The sequence below is a fragment of the Xylocopa sonorina genome, chromosome 8 (assembly GCF_050948175.1).
Source record: "Xylocopa sonorina isolate GNS202 chromosome 8, iyXylSono1_principal, whole genome shotgun sequence".
Classification (NCBI taxonomy): Eukaryota; Metazoa; Arthropoda; class Insecta; order Hymenoptera; family Apidae; genus Xylocopa; species Xylocopa sonorina.
Window position 1 is genome coordinate 2,715,671 of NC_135200.1, and position 26,543 is coordinate 2,742,213.

The following is a 26,543-nucleotide window of genomic DNA, read 5'->3' on the forward strand; positions in this document are numbered from 1 at the left end:
GTACTTACATTAGGCATGTCTAGAATCTGGGAGCATATGCTTTGTATGGGATAAACGCCCATTGACAGAGCACGCGGTCCAGGACTGTGTGAACCCTACACCCACCACCATTAAAATCCATCATCATCATTCCAGTAACGCAGCATGACACAAGACAACACAGAACCGTCAGTTATATTGGCATACGGCTTTTATCAGTCGACTTTACATATCAAAAATGGGAGTAAATATTATGTAATAACGAAAAAACTGGTTAAAAACCATCGGAGACACAGAGCATAACAGGAAACATCGGCCATACTTTCAAGTCTCTCTACTTATATTTTTTTTAACCACACACGTAAAGTATAGAAAGTATGTTGACATGTATAAATATGAGAATGGATGAACTGCTCGAGTCACTGTTAACCAGTGTAACCGATGACAGAAAATAAAGAAAATTAAATGATGTAATCAATGTGCTATGGAAGCAATTGAAAAAGTAATTAGTATATAAAATTAATTAAAAGAAAAAGAAGAAAAAAACGCGTTCGTGTCGAACGTACGCTGTTTGGTTTTCTTTTGTACAGCTGTTTACCAAACCAAAGTATGATGTTGATAACTGCGAATAGACTGGAGTTTATGAAGCACGCTGCTGCATTCACTGATCGAAACTGATGTCGCGATTCGAAGCGCTTTCAACAGACACGTTTCTGGTTTCATTTTTCTGCTATTCTCAAAGGTAAGTTCGACCATCCTATCGATCAATGAGAAGCAAACACATCTCGTGTAGCCTACCAGTAACGGTCACCATCTATATATTTGAGTTTCTCAAAATCATTATGCGATAAAACGTATATGTAGCTAGGAACGAATTTCTCCCGACAGAATATACACGTATGAATATGTAATTCTCTTTATTTGGTACATTTGGTGTATCGTACTTGCGAAACACTGAAAGCCAGTGAAGACCTAATGTAAAGTAGAAGATATGGATTTTATTTGGAGATGAGATCTTTGTTATTCTTTCTACTATTGAAAAAAAATGAAAAGTAGTAACTGGCAAAAGTGGATAGACGGTAACAGCAACAAAGCTGGCACGATAAGTGTAACAATGGGTGAGTATATGAATGAATGTAACAGGTATAGTAAAATTCAGGAACAGAGGGCAGAGCACATGAAACTAACAACACATTTCCCAAAAAGATAATTATACGATACCCTGTCTTTGTATGTGTCTTCACACTCTTTCTGAAAACAAAGTGAATCATTGAACAGCTTTTGCATAGTTTGCAATTCTAATACCCTAAGAAACTATTATGCTTAACCCATGATCATTGAAAAAAAAATGTCTACTTATACGTATTAATCTACTGTAAAGAGAAAAAAAAAGGTTAATCATGTTAAACTATTGATAGTAAATCTTCGTACCTGCAACATTTCTCACAAAAATAAAGGAGTCATTCGCAACAATTAAACATAAAGAAGAAATTATAATAATAATAATGGGCCCACATATATGTACATTACTTCACGAATGTGTATGTAATTTCATATTTCGAAGAATAAATGGGAGACAACATGCCAATATACCGAGTGCTACAAACTGAACAAAAAAATACCGCACAAGAATCGAGACGGTAGGATAGAAATAACCAGATAAAATGGAATAAAATCATTTCAGCATGTACGTGAGTCCATACATTGTTGGAAGCAATTTGTTGAGCTTTTATGCCGTTCTGAACGAAGGAGGAATATGGATAACATACTTCTCGTATCGTGAGCGTATGCGACATCATCTGAATGTTGACTTGAGACTGACTAGTCGGTAGATTGTCCGTAGATCGTGATCTAGCTAGTGATCTGGATCCTGTTAAAACGCTTCTACTCTTCAGAGCCATTTCTGTGCGCAAAAATACTCTTGATATGTATGCTGAGCTGAGTCCGCGAATTCCAAATGCGGTGCGTAAAAATTTAGCTGGCGTTACCTGCAAATTCGCAAAACATGAATCACTCCGTGAGCAACGATGATGCACAACGAACGAATGTGCTAAAGAATTTTTGCACATATATTTGTACCTTACCGGTATTTGCCTGCAGAACTTTGTGAGGGCAGCGTCAACACCGTTCTTCGAAATCTCATTCATCCATTCAGAGTTTTGCAGCGACGAGTGTTTGTAGAATAATAAAACTATAGCCATTGCTACTCGATAGAAGACCTAAAAGCGAAAAACAGGAACCGGGTTAGCATACACGTTCCAAATAAGAAGATGGATTTAAATTGTGATATTTCAAAATGTACAAGATGCTGTTTTGTACCGTGGGCTTGTTGACAGAGTCAACGCGTAAAAATGCGCGCGCTAAACCGATTTCTCACTGGCACAAAGTCAACACCTAGGATTTACCATCAATACTATTCCTGGAAGAGCGTTCCACATTATACATACATATCTTTTGCCTCATCCTCGTCTTGAATCGAAGCCAATAATGCTTTTTTAATGTGCCGTGAAGAGATGCATAAATGTTTCAAGTTGATTCTATGCATGAATCTAGCGAATACCAACCTTGGTGCCTTCGTGAAGAAAACAGTCCATCACCCTGACTAGATGCTGGAAAGGGAGAAGCTGCAGAATCCACCAGATCCAATCCATGTAGATCCTTTCTGCTCTTGATCCGGAACAGTGCCTCCCTAAGTGTACCGCTGCTGATTTCTTCAATGAAAAATTGCAGTACACATTGTATAGTTAGCGTATAGCGGAAATAATTGGACAAATTGAACTCTACGCGCTTAAATAATAATCGTTAGATCCATAGTGCTACGTTAATTATGCGTTTGGTAACTATATATAATAAATGATTCATGAGAAGGAGAGAAAGGAACCTGTTCTTATTACAAGTAAGTAATAGACTGCGGACAATCGTGCATTTACAGAAAGTTTAAACGTGTAAGTTACATTTCTTGAATTATGTGTGTTTACGAAAACTTTGTTTTTTATATACATATCCATAGTAATTATTCTGCATTTTATTACGAGTTCAGAGCATCTTTCTTGGATACATCTCGATTATGCTTTGATCGAAGCTAGACTGTTATAGATTATTGCGAATGTAAACAGACTTTGAAGTTATACTAAAAAAGATATTTTCGACAGAAGTCGAGTGCTCACTGTTTATGAATACTTTTTTCGGTCACTGCGTGTGCACATCGATTTATTCAAACATACACATTGGTATCTGAATATTTTTGTTACTCATTGTATATTCTTGGAAGTATACATGCCTGACTTAAAGTATATAGATATAGCAACTTTTTTTCTTTTTATTATCGAAAGTAGAAAGGTTTTTAAATTTGTAGAAGAATATACGATGGCAAGCTTAACGAACCAGAAAAATCTCAAAATGTTAGTTTTGCTTAAAAACAAAAAGTAAGAAATTCTTCTTAAAAAGTAAAGTAAAAAGTAAGAAGTTCTGATCCATGAAAACCAAAATCAACATTACATCACATAATGTTTCTTGATCAATCAAGCAATTTTTCACAGTGGATTCTTTCAACGTTCAGATTACTAAGCGTCAGAAAATTCAGTGATTCATTCTTCAAGCATTAAGATATGCATACCTCCCTACTTGTTCCGTTCTAGCCTGTTTAACGTAATAATAACTTGCATTTACCAATATTTACAAAAATCAGTCAAGATTACAGTGAAAAGGTTGCCGTGTAAAAAAGAAGCTTCCCATTGCACGTATCCATTCGTGAAACCCGGACCATTTCAAGCAGAACAGGCGAGAATGGCCGAAACGTGATTCACCTTGGATCAGAATCTGCGGCCACCGTGTTACCTACCACGTGCTTCTTAGTGATCTGCTCCACGGTCTTCCAGGTAACTTCGTAATGGAGTTTCGTCTGCGTAATGAACATCTTGTCCTTAGCGGCGACCAAGCTCGCCATGCAATGATAGCACTCCTCCTCTGTGAACAGACGGATGGGAAAATGGTAAAGTATCCGTGGCGAACATTTCTGATTTCCATCTATTAATAAAACTGGGATACCGTCCAACCGGCCGTCTAACATCTTAATTTATGCGATCGGGCAAGAAATTCGACTAACGGCACGTGATGTGAATTTCCATTGTGCCGTTTGCCGGTAGAAGTTGAGAGAGTTTCTTGGAACCGTCTCTGCCTCTCTCTTCCTCGTCCTATATACACCACCCCTTGCCGTATCGCTTACGGGGGCAGTCTGTTTGTTTATGTTATTTATACGCTCACCTGGCATAAAGTGAAGAAGAAGAGCCGTGATGGGGTAGAGGGAGGGGCTGTAGGTGATATCGGGGCAGGCGAATCCGAGGACGGACACGACTCTGTCGGCGACGCTTCTCCCTTTCCTCGTCAGGTGGTACGACAGGCAATGAGTGCTGTCCACAAACGGTGGCAGCATGATTGATTTTTCCGGCAGCTCTGTAAACAGGTGATTCCAGACATCAGTCGACTGGTGCTAAAAGCAAATGTCTCCGGGCCGGAATTGGCTGGAGGACAGCTCGGTTCTGACGAGGTCACCGGTGACGAGTTACCACCGGGATAATTCAAAAGGTCCACGTGGAACGCACATTGTTGTATTAATACGTTTGAACACGCTACGCGAGGGTTCTAGTTGCAGCAATGTTTTGTTGGTCGAGAAATTCCTTTGTATTTACTAAAGAACTCTAAGGACCAACCTTGCACTAGCTCTTGGTTAGAAAGTCACTAGGAGCTAGGGATGCCAATTGTGCTCTAATGGAACAAATATTTGTATGACGTTTGTTACTTTTAGTAGGTTGTTGCAACGCTATGAAAATTATATGAAAAAATGATGCGAATAATACTTTGTGAAAGCTATAAACAATCTAAATTTATATTCTAACACGTGTAAATAAAGTTGGAATTGTCTTCTTTTTACTGAACACTAAAAACTTAAGAAAATGAAAGAGAGAGAGAGAAAGAGAGAGTAGCATCAAATGATTAGGGTACTAAGATTACACCTTGCGTGTGACTAAACTGTTTATTTAAATTATTTAAATAATAACATTATTTAATACTAATATTGATCACGCACGTGTCAACTGGTATTACAAAGTCCCCGCGTGTATTCTCAGAAAAGATTCTCACCCCATTTGAAACCAAATATATACCTAAATCTAAATATTCACTTGATCCTTGCGAACACTTCTCTCACACCTGCCGTTACAATCATAAAGCTCGTTAGTTGTTACCGTTCACAACACTTATTGATGTTTATTTTAAATAATAATATTGTGTAACATAATTTTACGGACAGTTTGATCATCCGTAATATGTGAACCGCGCAGACCTACTTTCACATTAAAAATTACTTCTTCTATTCATGTATCCACACATCAGCTGTACTATCATTCATTGAACGTTTTCAGCATTATGACGTACATAAACATTTAAGCATCGGTAGCCATTAAGAAACCAACAATAACTCAGAAGATAAATGGTTAAAAAACAGCCTTGCGGGCTCAGAAATACGTGTTATTTACGTATTGAAGGAAAAGACTTAACGTAGAACCCCTCTGAGTCCTTCTGTTTTTGACCTGTTCGAAGAAACCTTTATCTGTTCGAACATCAAATAAAGAGGTTCATTGTTAACTGAATTGCGATTGTAAACGAATGGTTAATGCATTACGGTGAAGTCACTACCAGTGGCGGTAAAAAAAAACGATGGATCGTTCGGGATACTTAAATAAGTAGTAGATGTTATTAGGCAAATTATTTATAAAATACTATAAACGTGTATAAAATATTTATATATAATAATCGATAGGTATACGTCAGTGAAGATTATTTAATAACTATTATTAGCAAATTATCGTTTTTTTAAATACGAAAGTAGGGAAAAATTTATTTATTAAAAGTTGTTTAATTTGCAAACATAAAAAGCTATTAACGATACACTTTTCCATTAAATAATTTTGTTTTTTAGTCGTTGGTCAATTAGTATAATATGCACATGCAATTAGTATAATACCGTACTATCGTACCGATGATATTAATATTATCACGTAATAGAATAATTCCTCCTACCAGTATATTTTTCAATAAGCTTCTTAATCATTCCATTATATATATTATTATATTAGATTCATCGATAAATTGTAGAATCAAGCAATTTTCTAATCGAATAATTTTAATCGAATTTACGACGAGCGTAATCTCATCGATGGTTAACTGTACACAAATCTTCAGTCAGTTGGCTTTCCTAATCGGATTTACAAAAAGTTGTAGAGTCAAGCAATTTTGGTTCACACGTGAGATAATTATAGCCAAACCGCTTTCTGTAGAGAAATTCTAAATTGACTTAACCATCAAGTAGTAGGGTTAAATGCGCATTACGTAACCAGCCAGGATCCGGTTAAAGAAACAGGCGAACACGCGCTTTTTATCTAACGAAAACATGCAACTGTACTTAAATACGTTGTAAGTCAATTTGTTATGAATTGTACAACGTGAAACGAAGAATATTATTTTAATTATAGAGGCTGCGATAAATCAAGGGTTTTAATATTTTCGTTGAAAAAAAATATCATCAACCATGGGCATATGCGCGACTTTGAGCGATACGGTAAGTAGAGAAACGGAAATAAATTTAGTGAAGAATGGGAAGTTTCTACGCGAAACTCGATAACTATTGCAATGACAAATTGTAGTCAAAAAACATTCTTGGTGTACGTGCAAGCTTCGCGTATTGAAATGCTAATAATACGTATCCGTGTAAGATGAATTTTCAGCTCGTTATTATTAGAATGGCAAATAACTTTGACTAACATCAAACTTTACTAACTCACCGGAAACGCGTCAGATTCCTGTGAGTTTTTAATTACTAATATATCAAGTACTAAAATTTTCTGCGTACAAAAATTTACTACTATCACCGTGAAATTTTCTATTAATCAGTTGTTTAAAATTATTTTAATTCATAATTCCTATAAATAGCCGCCGTTAGTGTGTCACTTTATTCCATAAAAAAAGAAGTAATAATTATATCATTATAAGAACTTATGCATTGATACAATTGTTCAAATTATGAAAAATATCAAATAATTTTTCTTTCCATCACCTTCATTTAATGAATAATAAATATGTGTTATACTTTATTTGCTGTTTAATTTCGAAACGCTCACTGCAAATTGCGAGGGTATACTCGCGTCCACAATGTTAATTAAACGATTCGGTTATTTTTGTTATCGAAATTATTTTATTTTGGTTTCTATGTACCGATGTATTTCGCAACGGTTAATTACGAAGAAGGCGCCTCTCTTTAAATACTCGTTCGATATGGTAATTGCATTAGCCATACTCAACAGCTGTGTTGATATTGAACCTTCCGCTAATTTACCCGCTAATTCGATATTGGGTTTATTAAAGTCACTAACAACAATTAAATTATGTTCCAATTAATTACAACTGCACAAAATGCTTTAAAACCTGTCTCAATATTTTAGTAGTTTAGTACGGTCAGTTACTAAGAGGAAGAAAATAGTAATATCTGGCAGCAAAAACAGGTTGCTCAACTTGTACAAAAATAAAGTTAATCTGACTTTCGACAAATTAAGGCGATTGAGTCATATTGTTTCCTTATTTTCCAAGTGAAAAGATTTTCGTACTTACAATTTGTACCTTCTTTAAATCACTGATATGGTTGCACTATAAACCTACAATATAATTATTAAAGTGCCTGATGTACGAGCAGCTTAAATTCTATACTTGTTGTGTCTGACAACAAATATTACAAGAAAGAACACAAATATTTCTCACGTCAGTCTTTCTAGATTCTTCATCATTATATTACATTGCTCTCTTCAGAAAATCTAAATTTCCCATAAAAACGGAACACTTCAAGAATAAATCACATGGATTACATAAATATAAATCACTTAAAGAATTAATCTTAGAAAAAAAAAAAAATATATATATATATATATATATATATATATATATATATATAAACAGCCAGCTGAAATTAGTACTTCCGAATCGTTAATAATAAATTAACAATAAAAAGTAGATTTCCAGACGAATCATTAATTCGCGATGCAACGCGATCATATTTCCCTTAAATCTGACCTAAACGAACGTGTTAATTATCGAACGAACCTGTAGTCCCGAACACCTGATTGACCATGTCCCAATAGAATCCGTCTAGCATGTTCTTGCCATGTGCGTGCTGGTTGCAAAGGGCTGGCCACAATTGCAATCTGATACCGTTGTTCAATGGCCACGGGTTGTCCCTTATGATCAGCTTGGCCTCCCTCTTCCTGCCGGCTTGCAGCAGCGCGTCGACCTCGTTGAAGGTCTTCAGCGCTTGCTTCTTGCTGGTGGGCGACTCCGGCTGAATGACGATGTTCGTCGTGTCGACGTGTGGCGGGAACGGGTCGACGTCGACGTCCGCCTCCTCCTCGAGCACCGGCAGCATGTTCGGCTGATTGTCCGTCGAGGAGGGTGTCTGTGTGACTAACATCGCAGGCGGGCGACTACGGCGCGAGATTCTTCTTCATGGTGTCCCCGTTCCCCGTACGCTCTTTGCCACGATATTTACGTCAGGTCCTGGGACGTTTCAATTTTCATCTGGAATCAAAGAAAAATAATCGGTGTTATCGATACGATGATCAATTACCGAAAGAAAAATTTGATTCCTCAGTTCCCTTTCATCGATAGTTTAAAACACAAACATCGTATATTCAATATTTTGTTTAATTTACATTTTTATACCGTACGTGTAGACAACACGTGACTATTCCTTTGGTATGCGCGTACAGATATTTATTTTATCATTCTGCGATTTACATAGACGCATAATTTGCATAGTAATAATCGATAATGTAGCTTGCGCGTGACCGACTTACATATATTAGTCCCAAGAGTTTATTAAGTAAAAATTGCAATATGTCCCTAGTATTAACAATCAGAAAGGCGTAAATGAATACTCGAGTAATCCAATAAATATTTTCGGTTTTATACACATACATACGTACACGTTTTTCATTCAAATATAATAGAAGTGTTGAATTTGTATGTCTTCTAGACACTAAAATTTTGGAAGGCCACGTACGTCTAAGGCAAGACTAGAAAACGTTGAACTGGCTGAGTTTATGATGGCCACTTAACAACTGAAGCTGAAGGATAATTCTAGAAAGCGTCAAGCCCAGGTCATCGTCGACCTACGCTCCGCCCTAAACATTTGGCACCCAGACTGTGCGAGTCCAGGTAAGCCTTGTACCCTACGATATGGCCAGACACCCATGATGTTCAGGGTGCCTACCCCGAGATACAAACAAGTGCGTGAAGAATAACGGGCGTTCGTTTCAAAGAGACTAAGGCGTAAGAAACAAGACAAATTATTCAATGAATAATTCGTTATTATAGAATTTGTTACAAAATAAATCCATATTAAATAATCTGTACGATTATTAAAAAAATAAAATAACAGCTAATAACTATTTCGGTTGCGATTTCATCGTGTTTATAAGTGTATCTCGGGATTCGTTTCTCATATAGGTATTACGCATACTGTTATACCGACAAATTCAGAATGATAAGCCAACGATACACGAATATATAATTTGACGTAAACACAGTTTATTCTCCTTTACTAGATGGCACTGTGCAGCTAGTCTGGTAGGATTGAACAGCGTTCATCACCACATTCTTCGTCAACTTGTTTGCGCGATGAACGATTATTTAAAATGAAAATACACATAGAGATGCATAATCAATTATTGTATGTAAAACTGAAACGGTTCAAGAACTATCGGTGGCAACATATTTGCGTTATCTCCACCGACGATTTTGCAATCTTGTAAATTGTTTAATTTCCTAATTATTCATGTCCCCTCGCGAGGATCGTTTCTCGACTCGAGTTCAAGACCGAACGACAGCATACGTTTCCAAGAATCTTCCGTAAACATTCCCATAATAAACGTGACTGCAGTTAAACGTATCATCGCTTTGGTCGCGATGCACTTAATCGAGCGCACGCTCGTTCAAGCAAAAAGAGTCAACGGAAAAAACAGAAGAGGGGAAGTACTATCAGAGCCAGCGCATCTCTTGCGTTACCGTGTCTATGTAATGTGGTTTTCGTTGACGTCCGCTGGTCGCGGCGCGTTGGCTACTCTGCAACCGAAATCAATTGTCTCTTATAAGAATAGTGCAGTAAACAAGATTCACGAGTGAGCTTCCCACGGATCTAGACGATGACAGCAGTCGTTCGTTTTGAACTTTCTTGTTGGCTCATTCGTATGACGCAGTGTGAAAACCTCTACAGATGCCAAAATGACTCGATTCTTTGTAACAGTAAAATTTTAAGTATCCACACAATCGTACAATTGTAACAGCTTGAAATCGTAAATAAAGTGTTACCAGTCTTTTGCCTCGATCCATCCGAAAAGTAGAAGCCTGTTGAATTTCAAGACGTAAATACACTACCGTTAAGAATGTAGACTCACCATGTAACAACGACAAAAAAAACAGCGACCGTAAAGTTGTATCAGCTTGAAAAACATTTCAGTCAAAGATCTGCCAAAACAGAGGAAGCTGATATTACATAATATGGACGATACTAATATCAAATTGACAAGGGAGTTAAAATAGGATTCTGTATGGGTGTAACGGTAGAAAGTGATTTGAGACAGATGTGGTGATTAGAAAAATTGCGAAAAGAAGAATAAGAAACATAAATTGAAAAACTGAAACATAGTGCTTCTGTCTCTGTCATAGTTTGAGGTTAGCGACAGTGGTGCCAGCATGAGGTGCAAAAAAGATCGACGCGTGCGTAACGAAGATCGAATAGTGTTATACGGATAGTTAAAAAGCATGGTGGTAATGTTCGATTCGTGCGAGTGTCGATCAGACAATGACCTCGACGGCAACGTGTTTCTAAAGGAGTCAAGCCAGTAAGAGACAATGGATATATAATACTGCCTATAATTAGCCTCGTTAAAGCTGTCTCTAATAATAAGCAAAGCGGCCAGATGCAAAACCGTGAGCGATAATCTGTCGGCGCACTTAACGGTTATTAATAAAATGCGCGGGTTATCTTGCAGCTACAAACATGTTTAACGCTTATCAAGACACCATGTGCGACTTGGGAACATTGCTGTACACAATCCGCAGATAGACTGCTCGGCAGATAAAGCCTTTTATGAGGATGTTCGTTGTGCCTGGAGGCTGCACGCGGCGAACGGAATTCCCTTATCAAGACAAGTGGTTTTAACCCTTCACATACGGAACGTGGAATTAACCTCAAATTAAACGAATTATTAATGAAAAACAAATGTTGAAACAATCTAAACAGAATGTTTCTGTATTTGTCGAATGTTTGAAAATTATCTTGTTATTTTATGAAAGAGCATTCAACTTACACGTTCCTTTTTCTCGTGAAGGATAATCAAGAGATGGTTAGGCCCGCGATGAGCCTCAAAACATGGAGGACGCGTGTGGCAGCCGTATTAGATTATTGAACTCGGTGCTTATGTAGCAATTTAATCGATCAATTCCTACGTATTCTTGCGCAAACAAATTAGATGGTATTTATTTCCTATTTTCCATTGCGTAGAAACGGGAAAGCCATTATCGTTCAAACAACAATTACACTTCTGTTTACCAGCTAGAATAAACGATCGAATTACCGCGGTCCGACGTCGTTTATTTTCTAAAAAAAGAGAATGATGGTTTGATGCTAGTCGATTAATAATAACGAGACGCGACACTACAAAGTGTGCCGGCATAAAACCAGACGTCTATTAATATCAGTGTACGACAGTTCGGTACGCGAAGGAAATTCTTCTGGTAACGAATAAGACCGGACGCTGGTTTACAGAAAATTTTACAAACGTACACGACGATCGATCTCGTTTCGTGAGACGAGCGCGCAGCGAGAAAGAGAAAGAGAGAAAGAGAGAGAAGACGCAGGAGACCCGCGATTGCAGCGGCCAGATAAATATTATTGCAATTCTCGAGCGCTCGAACCACTTGATAGTATAAATACATCACATCGTAGACGAGGGCAAACACGCGAGCGCGCCAACGTTGCATTGTTGAATACGCTAAGCAAACAAGATCGGGCCCAGTGCCGCTGGTAACTGACAAATTTGCATAATTCCATTAACCAACGATACGTGCGGTGTTTCGTCCCGTGATTCAACCATGCGCGGCTCTTCCTGTAGAATCACGCTTTCGATAGAACGACGATCGCCGCCGAATGGAGCAATTATTACACTGGGACAATTGTCGACGCTGTTTCCTAGTAGTTAATTAGACTATGCAGACTGTTGCTGCTCGATGACACATCTCCATTAGGTTGCTCAGCACGGATTCCCGTAGATTTCTGTTTGCCCACTGATTAATATACAAACGGCAATAATATTTAAATACGTATGATGATACAACGAATGGATACATGCCACTTTTTCATCCAATACCGTGTAAGGTGTCTACTCTTAACAATAAAGAATGTTAATAATTTGATTGAATTTTCATATTTTATAAAAATTAGAAAAAGGAAACGAAGTGGAATACTGATTTCTGCTGGAAATAGAAGTACAAAGGACTTAAAAATCTAGTTAAAAGAGTTTATATAGAAGTAGATCATAGTTGTAGAACACCTCTTTTCACGCAACACATTCCTTATACTGGAGATTTAACAAGTATGTACGTATCCTAAAAAAATCATATCTTTCAGATTGATATCATTTCGTAGATTACTACTCTTTCCTAACCACTTGTAGTAATCGATAAAAACAATCTTAATAGTATTTAACTTTACACCAAAACTTGAGTCTATCAAACTATATATAGAACATTTCCTAATCAATTTTTATAGTTAGATAAATCCTTATTAATAAGCATTGATACAATGAACATCAGATTTTTTTTAAAGCAATACATTTTCATCAACTTCAAATCTAATTTGTATGCACTTATACATTCATTACACTGTTTTAAAACATTGTATTGTCACAAATAAATCAAATTCACTGTTTATTCATCATTTTTACATCGTATTGCATAACTAGACTTCTCACTAATAATAAAAAGTATTTTTGATTAAAAATTAATTAAGGCTGCCGCCTTATTTCTCAAATATACAACGTTTATGTAAGTATAATGGAAAGAGCAATTTTATTTTCAATCCAACAAGTTTGTTTTAAGTGCTATCTAATCGTATCCACCAATTAACTGTTTCATTATTTTTCAAACCGGCGCTCATAGAAGCATGGCAAACAACTAATAAGAAAAAAGTCAATTCCCGCGAGATAAGCAATCTGACATTTGCAGAATAAGAAACACGTAAGCATTTTCCATACCATTCTCGATGAGCTGACTGTTTTTCTCCGTGAAAGTCGCTTCGACTCATAAATACACGAAACGTCTGAAAAGCGACATAGATAAGAAAAAACTTCGGCTCAGCGATTACTACTTCGGTAAAAGACTACGCTATGTCTGCGGCTTCCTCTCTTATCGCAAAGAAACTTATCAGAAGATCAGCATAGTGGTTTCTGGATAATTCTCGATACCAAGTTCATTGCAACATTTCTCTCTTGTACAAAATACTATTTGCGAGATACTATTTTGTTGTCGATTTACAATTAAAATGATTTCTTATACTTTTCATCTAAGTTGTTCATAATAGATACACGTATTGTTCTATAACCTCCAAATAGATATTTATTAATGCTTACACGTGGAAATATTAGTAATATTCATTCAATGATTACATCGATAATCGATACAATAAAGAATTAAAAATTTCTTGAAAATAGCCATTTAATATCTAAATAGATTAGCGTCCGTCTGTTTAAAGTCAAATTGCTTAAACAAGCTACGTTACGAGGTAGTTAGAATTGTCATAATGAAGGAACATTCTTTAAACGATGTCGATTATCAGACAATGAGAGACTTCCATGAAAAAATGGATGATAACCGGTTTTGCAGCAGTTTTATAACAGCCATGAGTCGAAGCTCGGGTCGATTTTTAAGCTCAAAAAAGTCCACAGTCATTGAGCTTTCCGTCGATCGGCCGCCATTTTTGATAACTTATTGTTTCAAAGTTCTCTTACTCTTCCCACGACAATGGTAATTCTGTTAAACGATAACGAGATTAAAATCACGTCTCCAGATGTTGCGTGATAATCGACGCGATACGCGTACAGATTTTTCGTCGTAAAAAAAAATCGCGATCGCGCGATTAATTACCGATAACGGAGGCGAGAGTTCGTTTTGATCGAATTTCGCGGGAGATAGCTTTTGTTTAAATTTAGAATTAGATTTCGTCGGCAGAAATCAAATATTTACGACGGGGATGAAATTAAGCAAATCGTGTAAAACGTAAATAGACAAAAGCCGGGGCGAAATTTTGTTTATGTAAGAAAAGAAAATAAATTGTTATTGGGATAATACGCTGTTCGGTTAAAGAATTATTTATGTGGTTTTCCATAAAATTGCTCGAGCGATTAATAATTATCGGTAGGTATTGTTCGACTAACTCATAAATGAAATCTAGTAATTCAGTTTCGATTAACAAGTACTCTTAGGTGTGCAAACTGATCGCGTTTGATGATACAAAGTGTTAATTAGATGATCTATCGTTTATCATAAAGAGCTACTTCTTCAAATAAATCATAATTACATTTTTCGTAAGTAGTATAATTCAAATCTAACGCCAGCCCACGTAATCGTGAAGAAAAAGAAATACAAATATTTTTAAAACTTGGGCATATTTTATACGCGAGACTATGGAATATGTTCAGCTTCGAATCAAAATATCCAAACTCTTCCACTTGCGCAACAAAAAAGGAGAGAAATAGAAAGTAGAAGAAGTACACGATATAACGAGACCAATGAACGTGACAAATAAGCGAAATACGAAACGTCGTTGCAGAACAATGGCGGAGAATTTTAGAGAGAAACCGGCGTACGGCTGTCGAGCATGGATTGCGCGAAATTTCGCGACCGCGGTCGAGTGCCAAATATGCGTGCACGGCTCACTAATATGTATCATCGTGCGGCCTTGATACCAACGATCCGGCAGAGTTATCATCTTATATTCCCCATCGAGATTCCCTACATAATTCATGGACCGCGCGTTCTCTCTCTCTCCCTCTCCCCGTTGGGACGCTTGTGCGCAAGATATTGCGATTCACTTTTTCTCGTCGTTTTTGCACGCGAACTGGAACACGGGCCCGGAAGGCTGGCTATCGATCGTTTCCACGGTTTCTGTCTACGGAGAGAAGAGAATCGAAACTGTTCGTTGCCGCGAAAGTAGAAGGGATCGAACGGAATTCAATAATTGAAGCCGTCCCTCTGCTGGTGGAAACGGGAACAACTGACCGTAAGCGATACCAGTTTTTAGTCTCGCGTAAAACGTGCAATTTCGAATGTTTGAATTGTGTACTAGCGAGTTCGTGAATTGAAAATTTCTGGTTTTCATAAAATATTCTCGTTACGTGTTTAAAAGGACAAACCGGGAGATTGCTGTTGAAATTAATTATTTTTGTTCTTATTCAGACTGGGGAACACTAGTTACGAGGTCACTATTTCTAAAGTTGTACGAAGTCGTACTGTTAAAGAACGTTTTTATCGCATACAGAACTTGACAAAATGTGTTTAATGATTATCCACATTTTGTTGGACTCATTTATTACAATTAAGCAACTGTCCTATTACTTTTACATGAGAACGTACATAATTTTACGTACATACGTGAAACCATTGTGTTTCAAAGCGTTAAATGGCTCGTGATAGTTAGGTACAATAGGAAAGAAAATCTAAGATTAATTGTTTCTTGATAAGCTCCCTCAGCGTCCACTGCAGTACGCAATTATTCGACTGACAAAGATTAATTGATTTACATACACTTTTCTTAACAGCTAAATAAATCTCCTATGCTATATTTAGTACAAATTACCCTCTCAATTGGAATAATTCGAGCAATCCCTTATTGCCAGTTAACTGTAATTGCGCGTGTCTTAAATCTAAATCGCTGAAACAACGTCCGCCGATTTTTTTAAATCGTTCGAACGATTACAGCCGATGGCCGCGTAGACGGGTTTAAAAATTTGCTGTAACCGCCTGGCTTTCTCACTCCGCCGTTTAGAAACGTAAAATAAAATAATTAACAACGGCAAGCGCGAGCTTCTTTGTGCGCAACATCAGATAACAAGATGTTCCGCGGCTAAACATTATGTACACGGTTCATTTTAAAGCAGACGTAACTGAAAGTTAATCTCGTTACGCGCGCACGTTATTATACTAATGCGGCACAATAAGTCAGACGGTCTTGTGGTTTTCACCCAATAACGGCTTGGCTACGGCTCGTTGTTCAGAAACGATCCCCTAATTGCCATTCTTCTAGAATCTTTGCGATTGCCGGCTGCAACACTCGGTTGAACGGAACCTGCAATTACTTCATTACCGCTTAATTAACGAGTAATTCGTGTTACTTGGTTACTTTTCGCCTGGCAATGAGCTTTCTAGAGATCCAACGATTTACGAGCATTCCTAAGTTGCTTACGGTGGTAAAATACTGGTTTCAGCGAGAGCCTGAATCCGCCATTAATTTTCATTAAATTCCATATATTCATCGAATTCAATTAAACTTCATTAAAATGTTACACGCATTTCTGTACATATGATATATTTAAAAAAATTAAGTATGTTATTATTAAATTAATTACGCCAAACGGTATTATTATTTAATGGCGATACGGTACTGTGGAAATCGCTAAATTTCCCGGTGATAGCAGTGAGTGACGTTTCTGGGGCAACGAGTGGAACTGAAAAATATTCGAAACGGAAGGATCAAGTGGATATTTAGATTAACATATTGGGATGCAAGTTATTACACACTTGGGCTGTGCATCGGGATTATTTTTAGGAATACACGTTTCGATACAATTTGACGCGTGCATGATCAATAACTGCTAATATAGTTATATTAAGCAGCATACGTTCTGATACGTACATATATAAAGGTTTATTGTTGTACGATTGATCAAAGAAATAAGAACTACGAGAATCACCGCACTTTATCTAATAGCAATAAACAATTTCATAGAAAGAAACATTTCCACTTTCCACCCCTAATTAAAAATAAAACCGATCGAAGCATCCGCGATAAAGTGTATCGCTTGCCGCGTGAATCATCCCGATCGGTTCGTGTTGGCTTACAGAGCAACGTTTATTCGCTATCGCGTGTTTGAAAATGAAGAAAAGAAAAAAAAGAGAAGAAGTTAAGCAATATCTTAAACTCTCGAAGGGAAATCGCGTTGGTCACTTTTACATGAATCATTTGCACTCAACGTATCGGCATGATAAATTTCCACCCGGCGGGTTATATCGATTAGCCGCGTTGAATCGAAGTCAAATCAGCAAAATAGAGAAAACAATGAAACGTCCAGATACGTAATGATTTATCGAGGCGCAGCGATAAACGAGGATCTTGGAACAAAGTCGCGAATAATTGGATCGAGTTTATCGATGCCTCGAAACTAGAGCTCGAAATCTTTCATTAATTTTCCATAAATTCCAAATAATCTCGCACGCTTACACTGTATTCTACATAAAGCGCACAATTTTACAATGGTGCAAAATGGTACCATCGCTTTGGTCCGATTTTCCTTTTAACAAGAGTAATTTCTTCCCAATTTGTGAGGTGAGGCAAACATTTTTGTATAAAATGCAATCAGAGAGCAAAACAGATAATAATAAGTGAAGATATAGAAAACTATATCTTCTATACAGATGGAACGAAAAGAATACAAAAATATTATTTGCTATAATTAAGCTAAGGAGGCTGCAAAAGATTGGAGATACTCATTCGTTCAGATGAAACTGAATTATGTAAAAACTAAAGAAGTTCGAGTAAAAAGTTTAAAGTAAAAATTACTTGAACTCAAACTATTTAAGTTTCATTTTATTCCAGTTGCGTGCCCGCATAAAGATACAAATCCGCATAAACACTGAAAGAGATTCAGTTATAAAACCGATCTCTTCCTCACGATATTACTTATTCCAATGCAAACATCGCTATAACCATGCAAACACGTGCGGTATAGCTGGTCGTATCTCTTTAAGCCTGCAATGGTGTTATTAACTCAATTCCTAAAAAGGAACGGGGAAGAAAGAATACTGGATATTACTCGCTTCGCATATTTGCTCTTCCTACAGTCGTGGATAATTGGATCGAGTTTATCGATGCCTCGAAACTGGAGCTCGGCAAGTCTTTCCTTTTAGCGAGCGAGCACGCATCAGAAGACACGTTCCCGATGGCATCGGTCCAAATCACATGACACCAGGTGCGCGCGCGCTATATGCAACTACTTTTTTTTTCCTTCTTCTCTGTCTCGCACGACATCGCGCTATTTTAATGAGATGTATCCGTCTGTTATAGGCGTTGTAGTTATTTTCACGCTTTTAACTCACCAGTACCGTTGCACTCGGCAAAGGTAGTTTTATTCGTTTAGGAGTAAACGGCGATCCAGCGAGAGATACGAACGTTAAAAAACTTGGGCTATTCGTTGGCTTGTACTATACCGAGTGTAATTTCACATTTCTTTATTGCTTCCTGTTTGTAATACATATCAGATTTTAATAGGATATACGATAATATAGTGCGAGTTAAAAATCAATTATACTTCAGTAATTTTTATTAAAATTTGTACAGGGTACAAATCTAGAAATATCAATTCTTTCAACTTGCCTCATTTCTATATTCTCAGAACTATTTTTTCTATTTTGGCAATGCTCTTTGTTCGAATATTTTTACCAATATTCTTGGACTTCAATGAGTTACTGTTGAAGATGTTCTTAGAAACATTCTTCAATTTCAATGGCTTCCTGTTATTCGGATATTCCCAGAAATATTCTTTAATAAGTAATTCTGTACTTAATAAATAATTCTGTTTGCAATAAAAATTATTTTCTCTGAATTTCATTCTATAAATGTACATTTTATATATAAATTATAATGTCGTCGATAAAATTATGTGGAATTACGAATTATGAACGATACTTGATCAACGTATGAATGATTCTATGAACGAATGAAAGTGCCAAACAGTGAACAGTGATTCATAACTAGTTAGATATCGAATCCGGGACTTTTCTCTCTGCCTCCTTTTCCTTCTCAGTCGTCTTTACCTTACAAAATAAGTAGATGCATGAATCACTTGCACATCACACGCTATTCTCATTCTAGAATTATCGTATCGTTATAGTATTAACATAATATTGCCAATATCATTTTAGCCACTGAATATTTTTCCCTTTATAAAAAAAGTAAGCGATACACAGATGTGTCCATTGATCAGTGCCCCCGGAAGATCGCGACACGTGTTTCGTCTCACAACCGCGATCTCGCTCTCGATTCGTCGAAGCAAAAACGACATTGACTCTCGTCCGTTCTCGTTTACAAGGCGGCACCCGATCAGATATTCCGGTTTTCAGTGTCGATGATCGATTACACAGGCCGCTGGTCAGCTGATCCCTGCGATAACCGCTCGGTCAGCTGTTTATCTCCCGAATTGGCTTTTTCGCGTGTAACACGCGCCGCAACTGCGCCTAGGTTTCATTGGATTTCTTTTAGCCGATCAAAGTCGCGACGGATGAATAGGTCCGCTACGGATGCGTTACGTTTCGATGGGGACGCGAAACACATAATTACACAGCCATTACCGTTTAATGAGATACGAACGAATTGGCAGCATTGTGCAATAATTCATGGACGCCGGGGCGATGTTTAACAGGAAGGGAAACGCGTTTGAAGCTGAACGCGCTTCACCCGCGTACTGCTAGGTTTATTTGACATAAATGACTCTGCAGAGAATAAGAATATGGCAGGGAATTAGAGCAGCTGCGCAGCGTACTTTATTGGGTTGTAAATCAAGGAAATAGTCAGATATTATTCTTAAACTTGTTTTATTCGTTCCTTTTAAAGATATCTATGAGAAACGAATGAGAGAGTAAAACTTCTAATCTCGTATGTAGTAAACCAGATTATTCATAATTGAATATTATGATTTCATTGTTTTTTTTATAGAAACGACCAGAAAATTTAAAAAATTGATTATCGTAAATAATTACGTGCTCAAAATATTCGTGATTACATACACGCGATATTACTAATCGTAAGTATCAAACATACTATTCGATTGATCTGTTGGTAATGAGGAATGAAGTACACTAACAAAGATTGGACACAATCTGCTTTAGCGTGTCGTTAAGGAATTATGCGAACTAAAAATAGTAACAGATGATGGGACAAAAGTGATATTACGATAAAGGAATTAGCTTTCTAAGAAGATATAGAAACATCTTGGATGCATCGAGGTAAAGATATCGATCGACACGTAGCTGTCCCCTTAACGGTCAACTAAATTGCTCGAACCAAATTGAAAATTTTAATTAAAAATCTTGATCGATGAAAAAATTTGAAATTATAAATTATGCTGTTCGAGTGCATTAGGTATGTGCATATTAAATAATAACGTTCGACGTTTGATTTGTATATATGTACACACATATATACACGAGACAATAGAGGTACTGAAATAGAATGTAGATTATATTTCAGATTTCAGTAACGAGCAGCTGCAACTGAATATAGCCATAAGCTTCGAATGCCAATAAGATATTCTACTCGTGATTACTCTGTCTTGGCATTTGAAAAAATCGATAGGAGCTAACAACGGTGTCATACTAATTTCACAATCCTCGATACTTATAACTTTGTACGGATCCACGTAGAAATACCAAGGTTTTACACGGTATGACTGATGTTTTATTCATTACCAAGTTACACACCAGATTCGTACTGAAGATTACATTTAAATGTATTCTTCGATCGTTATTCCTTACTAAAAATTACCTTTCTTTTATTTACATAACAAAGACTATTTTATCTTAATTTCCTACATCATTGTATGATATTAAAATATTTTACACATACTAACAATTCTCATAATACAATTACGTCATATTCCACGTTTTGATTCAAGTACTGAATTGCGAATAAAGTTTATATAATAATTGAATTGAATAAAATAGAAATGCAAATTTAGAAATAACGCAATCGACTTTCTCAAGAACAAACAAATATCCGTCGAAATCATTCGGGAGTTACGCGAGAGAAAAAAAAACGAATGCCAAAAATAAAGTTTTCCGCTGAACAAGTGTGTTACGGTTACTTCACGTTCTCCATCTTTTTGCCAACTCGTGCCAATGCAGGCTGCGCGTACCTGTCCATATTATTTATTTTCATATCCTCCGTTAGCTCGACGTCGATGATATCAAGCAGAAGAGAACCGCGAAGTTTTTGGTCTCCTTTAAAAAAAAAGAAAGAAAGAGTGCTATTATTTTCCGTGTGGAACGTTTAAAAGATATTGCTACCGAGACCAGCACGTGAGCCTCAATTAAAACACATTATGTCGATTGAGCACGGTCACGATATTAATTATACTTTCCTTGTAGTTAAATTACCTACTGACGAACGAATCGAGCATCATTATTCATTACTTTCTGTACGAACGGGTTGTAAAACTTAATAGGAAATCGGTAATTCATCGCGTGGTAGATGTATCAAATCATCGCTACGTTTAACTGAATACAATTTATGGGGAACGAAAGTAAAATATGATTAAAATTACTTTTCTATAATGTTAAATTTATAAATTAATTATTTCCATATTTTTTTATTCCAGGCAGTTGCCTTGTTATTATTCTTATTTAACCTTTACATTAAAATACTATCTATAGGTTAGTAAGTTCATTAAAAAACTTACAAAATTTTGCTTTTACTTTCTGAGATCGTTCTCTCATCAAACGTATCATAAAAGAAATAAAAGTAAAGGAAAGGGCAAGTGACTGGATTGAAAACGGCATGGCAAAAAAATAATTATAGCTATGAAAAAAGGTTGCGTTTATACTTCGCTAGTGGTGGCAGTAAAATGTAGATTTATCGCTTCGACTTCAATGGATCGGGTCTAGCGTCAGCGGTTTTATGTAGGATATTCGAATTAATTGTGGCGCATAAATTCTCAAGTGGAATTTTTCGAGCAACTTCTTGTGCACGAGTTACTCCAGATATTCGAGTGCCGGTCGTGTTCCTTTGAATATTCAAGAGCTTGGCTCCGTTCGAATACGTATCCAGTTTCCACAGGAAAAACTCGCGACATTTGGGTCACCGATTTGGCTCAAAGTTTGCGCATAGCTTAATGCACAAGGGTACAATAATACACCGAAGTCGTGTCTTATCTTACCCGCATTGTGCCACTTTTTATTTGGATTCGGTACATTTCAAACAGAAAAACCAAAGAACGTTTTAAAATTCTTTACGTACTTAAACAATACAATACAACAGTTCACTATTTTTCCAACAAGAATACATCTACCCATTCACAGTCCTCGGCAAGCGTTCATTGGCAAACTATCCAGAGTCGAAGGGGTTAAAGCGAGGCAGCTGCGCGAGATTCGCAAGCAGGACGGATTTCGTCGTGACCCGTGCACTGTTAACGATACACAACACCGGACGAATTACGCTTACGATCGCGGTTTCCTGGCTAGAAGAATGTCTGACGCGATCCAGCGAGGACAGTAGGCCATCGCGCACACTCGCAAGAGATACCACCCCGACGAGTCGAGACGAAGCGCGAGATAGGTCGGTTCGTTTTCACGCGCCGATGTAAATATTGCGTTTCGCACGTGTCCAGCGTGTGGGAGTATTTGCACGCGACTCGGATCGATCGAGCCCAAGCGTAGTGGCTTTTTCTTTTAAGGCACATTAAAAGAGCCGCCGGTTATAAGACCGTGGTTATTTTTGCCCGATTCTCGCGGCGTAATATCGACCATATTTTCCTTGGTGGGTGATTACGGTATAGTAGATAAGTATTGGCTGGCCGAATAAACGATGTGGTAATAAACTGGGAATCTTGGTGATTCGTGCACCTTTGCTTTCATTTCAATAATCACTCTTTTCGTTTAATTTTTCGCTTCTCTTGTAGTTGAATACAAATGAACCAGTTTGTTAGACTCTTCGCTAGATAAGTTTAATTAATATGTAAAATAAGAGGTAACGATTCGACGTAACGTTAAGATAAGTGGAATTGGAAAAAATAATTGGATCTGTTGACGAGAATTCATTGTTAGAATTACATAATGCAAAGACATTTCAGTGAAAAACACTTGTCCCGTAATTGATGACCATTTTCATAGTAGAAACGTCTGCATTTGTTTATGCCATCGATTAATACATTACTAGTCAAGTTTTGTCGCCAAACGCGATGGAATTACATCATCTTCTGTAATTACTCATCTTTCTTGCCGTTGTCTATCGATAAAATTACATTTTATTTTCGCGCATCACTTTGCATTTAATTTATATTTATTTCGTGATATTTATAATATTCATTGATCAATGTGCTTTACGTCATCTACAAAAATTATTTACAAGTAAAGTGTTTTAATCAATCATGGTTACGGGTCATTATTTCCGATTACTCTTCACATTTCATTCATCTTTGTTTTTTCTTGATGCTTCATTCGGTTTAACTAAATTTAGGTACACAATATGTAAATAGCATTTCATAATTTTTTACTATATCAATTAATACTGCCTACATTTTTTTTTTTTAAATAATATATTAAAAAGGAGCATTACAGTAGTTTCGATACTACAGATCTAATATAAATTAAACTGGCGATCTTACAGCACTCGCCACTAGAGGGACAGTAACTTGTAATACACACGATACAATTTTCCGAAAGTATCCGTTTTCGCTTGCGTCTCTATATAACAGAATTTCCAATCTGTCTCTAACAACCCCACGTCTATAGTATACGACTCCGCCATTTTGGTAGTTTTACTGATGAATTCACTTACTGGCCTAGGACGAAACGTTCTTCCCTCTAGTTTACTTCTCACACATTCACAGCTCTACACGAAGCAACACGCTTCAAAACAAATGATGGATCTTACCGTAATACGTAGAAGCATCGATTCGTTTTTATGTCCTGTTTGCTTTTCAATTTTTCAAAGTGGAAAAACAGCTGTTAAAGGTTAATATTTTCTTCTTCGTATACATTTCCATATTTATAGAAAACTATAATAAAAATTAAGTGGCATTTTATTTTACATCTTATTCCATTTGCTGCTTCTTGTGTCTCATCCTCCCGCCTTCCATTTTCCAAATAACTCTTACGCGTCTCATTTCCCGCATTGCTCTTCACTTTACACATTCTATCCCACAATCTCGTATGCAACTTCGAACGTAACATTTTCGTTTTCTTAAATCTACATCCAACCTCTCGTATTCTATATCACACGTCATTTCATATTTAACACATTCTCCATCTCGTATTCAACGTACAGCTCGTCGTATCTCGTATTATATCCCGCTTCCAGACCCGAAAATTGCTACTCGCAGAATCACGTTATATTAAATACACACGAATTCATTGTGACGTAAGAATAAAATACCATTACATGTTAACACCTGTCGCGATTTTCTAGACACGGATAAAGAGTAAAGGAATATAGACAAAATAAACATATAATCATAAGCATCTTTTAGGGCGTGCGTTCTTAAAAAATCGAAAAGTAGCAACGAACAAAAATTGCCCAATATTTCTATATACAGAGATCTCTTAGAAACTCAAAGTATAAAGAGAATTGAAATTTGATAGATACCAAAGTTCTTTTGCCATTTAGTTCTCCTTGCATCCAACCTAACTCAGACTAAAGTTTCGCTACTAAATGAGAATACATTAAAAGAGAAATTAGGTATCGTATAATTAACGTTCACCATGCATAGGTTGTGTAATTTTCTTTCTCATACGTAAACAAAAATCCTATTACAGGGAGTTAAGAAAAAAACGAAGACCAATGAATATCTCGATCAATCGATATCATTGCGTGCGTCCAGCGACTCTCTTGTACTATTGAGTTACTACCAAAGCGAAGGGAGGCAGAGAAGGAAAAAGATGGCGCGTAATTGAATTTGCATGAAAGAGTACGTTCTTAAGCCGCTTAAAGAACAACATTCGCCCGGCAGAGAAGACCCGGCGGACACACTTTTGATCGGAGACCTCGATATAAACGTGACATTTAAAGTCTGCGTATAGGCGAGGCAAGTTGCAGGGGCGATACGCTTTTTAATCTCGGATGCGTGTAAATAAAGCACGCGTAAACATAATCGATCGATGAATGGTGTTGTTGTTTCCAGGAGGGAAAGAAAATATGTGATGCGCACCGTCGTTTCACTGGGAAGCGATACGTTAATTGTACAACGGCTTCTTTTTTTAATCTTTTAGTAACAGGTGTTTAGAAAATCGAATTAACCCGATTACATGGTAATCTCGAATGTATGCTAATCTTCTGTGATCCCAGAGCTTCGATCGCTTATGGAAATTAAATAAAATTATTTTCCAGTTCACTGGTTTAGTCTGAAATTTCGGTACTGATGAATGATCGTTATAAATAGCTCAATTGACGTTCGTGTAATGGTATGTGCTACTATAACATACAGAGTGGCAAGTAAATAAGATAAAATTAAAAGTACGTATATAGACACTGGTATGTATCGTCCAAATAACAATGGCGCGTTACAAAGGATTAATAATTCAACGGATTCAAGTTGATTTTGTTCACTTGCTTGTGAATGGTGCATGTTGATTAGTACTGTGAATATCACGAGAACTTGCTTCGAATATGTTACGATGGAATGATTTTATGCGTGGGACGATGCCTGCGAGAGACTTTGATTCGAGCAGAAAATGCATTTCAATTTAAGAGGAAAGTTTAGATGACATTTTTATATCTATTTAATTTACTATTTCTCGAAGGCTGGATGTAGACCGTTTCTTCATTACGTAATTTATCCCGAGCATAACAAAATTGATTTTTGCTGACATCACCGTACTTTATGGTGCAATGTCGATAAATAACGCTGAACACAACACCACATCCTGTGATGTTTAATTATACAAATGTCAGTATATAACGAGAAACTTCCGTTCTCTAATATTAATTGTATATCGGCATATCGTTGTGTAAACAAATATAGAAGGTGAAAATCTAAATAGTTATATCTAAATTTAAAGTTAAAGTTTTATTATTTAGATTTATAGTGAAATCTAAATAATTATAGGCTATTTTCACGTTTTTTGTTATGCGATTATTTTTATCTAAATTATACAAAGAAACCACTAATATTGTGCTGTTGCTAAAGGAATCGGGTCATCGCAAGTACGAATAATTTATGTAAATACGCTCCCCGATACATCCCACTCGTTTCATGTTTTTTTACTGGACACTTTATATAGGCACGATCAAACGATCACAAACACTGCGTTGTAAAATGCATTCTAGTTTAGCAGTAGCAAAAATAACATACAGAGGGGAAGAGAGAATATCATACATACGGGATGTACGCGCGTGTAAAAGTAAAGATAACTGTGATGATATGAAATGATGAATTATAAGCGAAAAATCTTTCCCTCGATCTAATAAAAATGTTCCACTA

At 36.7% G+C, this 26,543-nt stretch overlaps 1 protein-coding gene across 4 annotated transcripts in view; it reads right to left on the minus strand.

The window, feature by feature from the left end:
- The window catches only part of Sky (GTPase-activating protein skywalker), a 44,579-nt gene that overhangs the window by 5,557 nt on the left and 12,479 nt on the right, over positions 1 to 26,543 (minus strand). Inside the window, exons 2-9 of one of the 4 annotated variants that reach the window (XM_076899601.1) lie at positions 8,128 to 8,598; positions 4,243 to 4,431; positions 3,821 to 3,945; positions 2,544 to 2,690; positions 2,064 to 2,198; positions 1,749 to 1,967; positions 1,201 to 1,230; positions 9 to 95 (exon numbers count right to left, since the gene is read on the minus strand). In XM_076899601.1, coding sequence (XP_076755716.1) covers positions 9 to 95; positions 1,201 to 1,230; positions 1,749 to 1,967; positions 2,064 to 2,198; positions 2,544 to 2,690; positions 3,821 to 3,945; positions 4,243 to 4,431; positions 8,128 to 8,491 — 1,296 coding nt within the window. In that variant the 5' untranslated portion in view covers positions 8,492 to 8,598. The remainder of the gene's footprint in view (positions 1 to 8; positions 96 to 1,200; positions 1,231 to 1,748; positions 1,968 to 2,063; positions 2,199 to 2,543; positions 2,691 to 3,820; positions 3,946 to 4,242; positions 4,432 to 8,127; positions 8,599 to 26,543) is intronic. The other 3 variants (XM_076899603.1, XM_076899604.1, XM_076899605.1) reach the window with 3 other exon arrangements.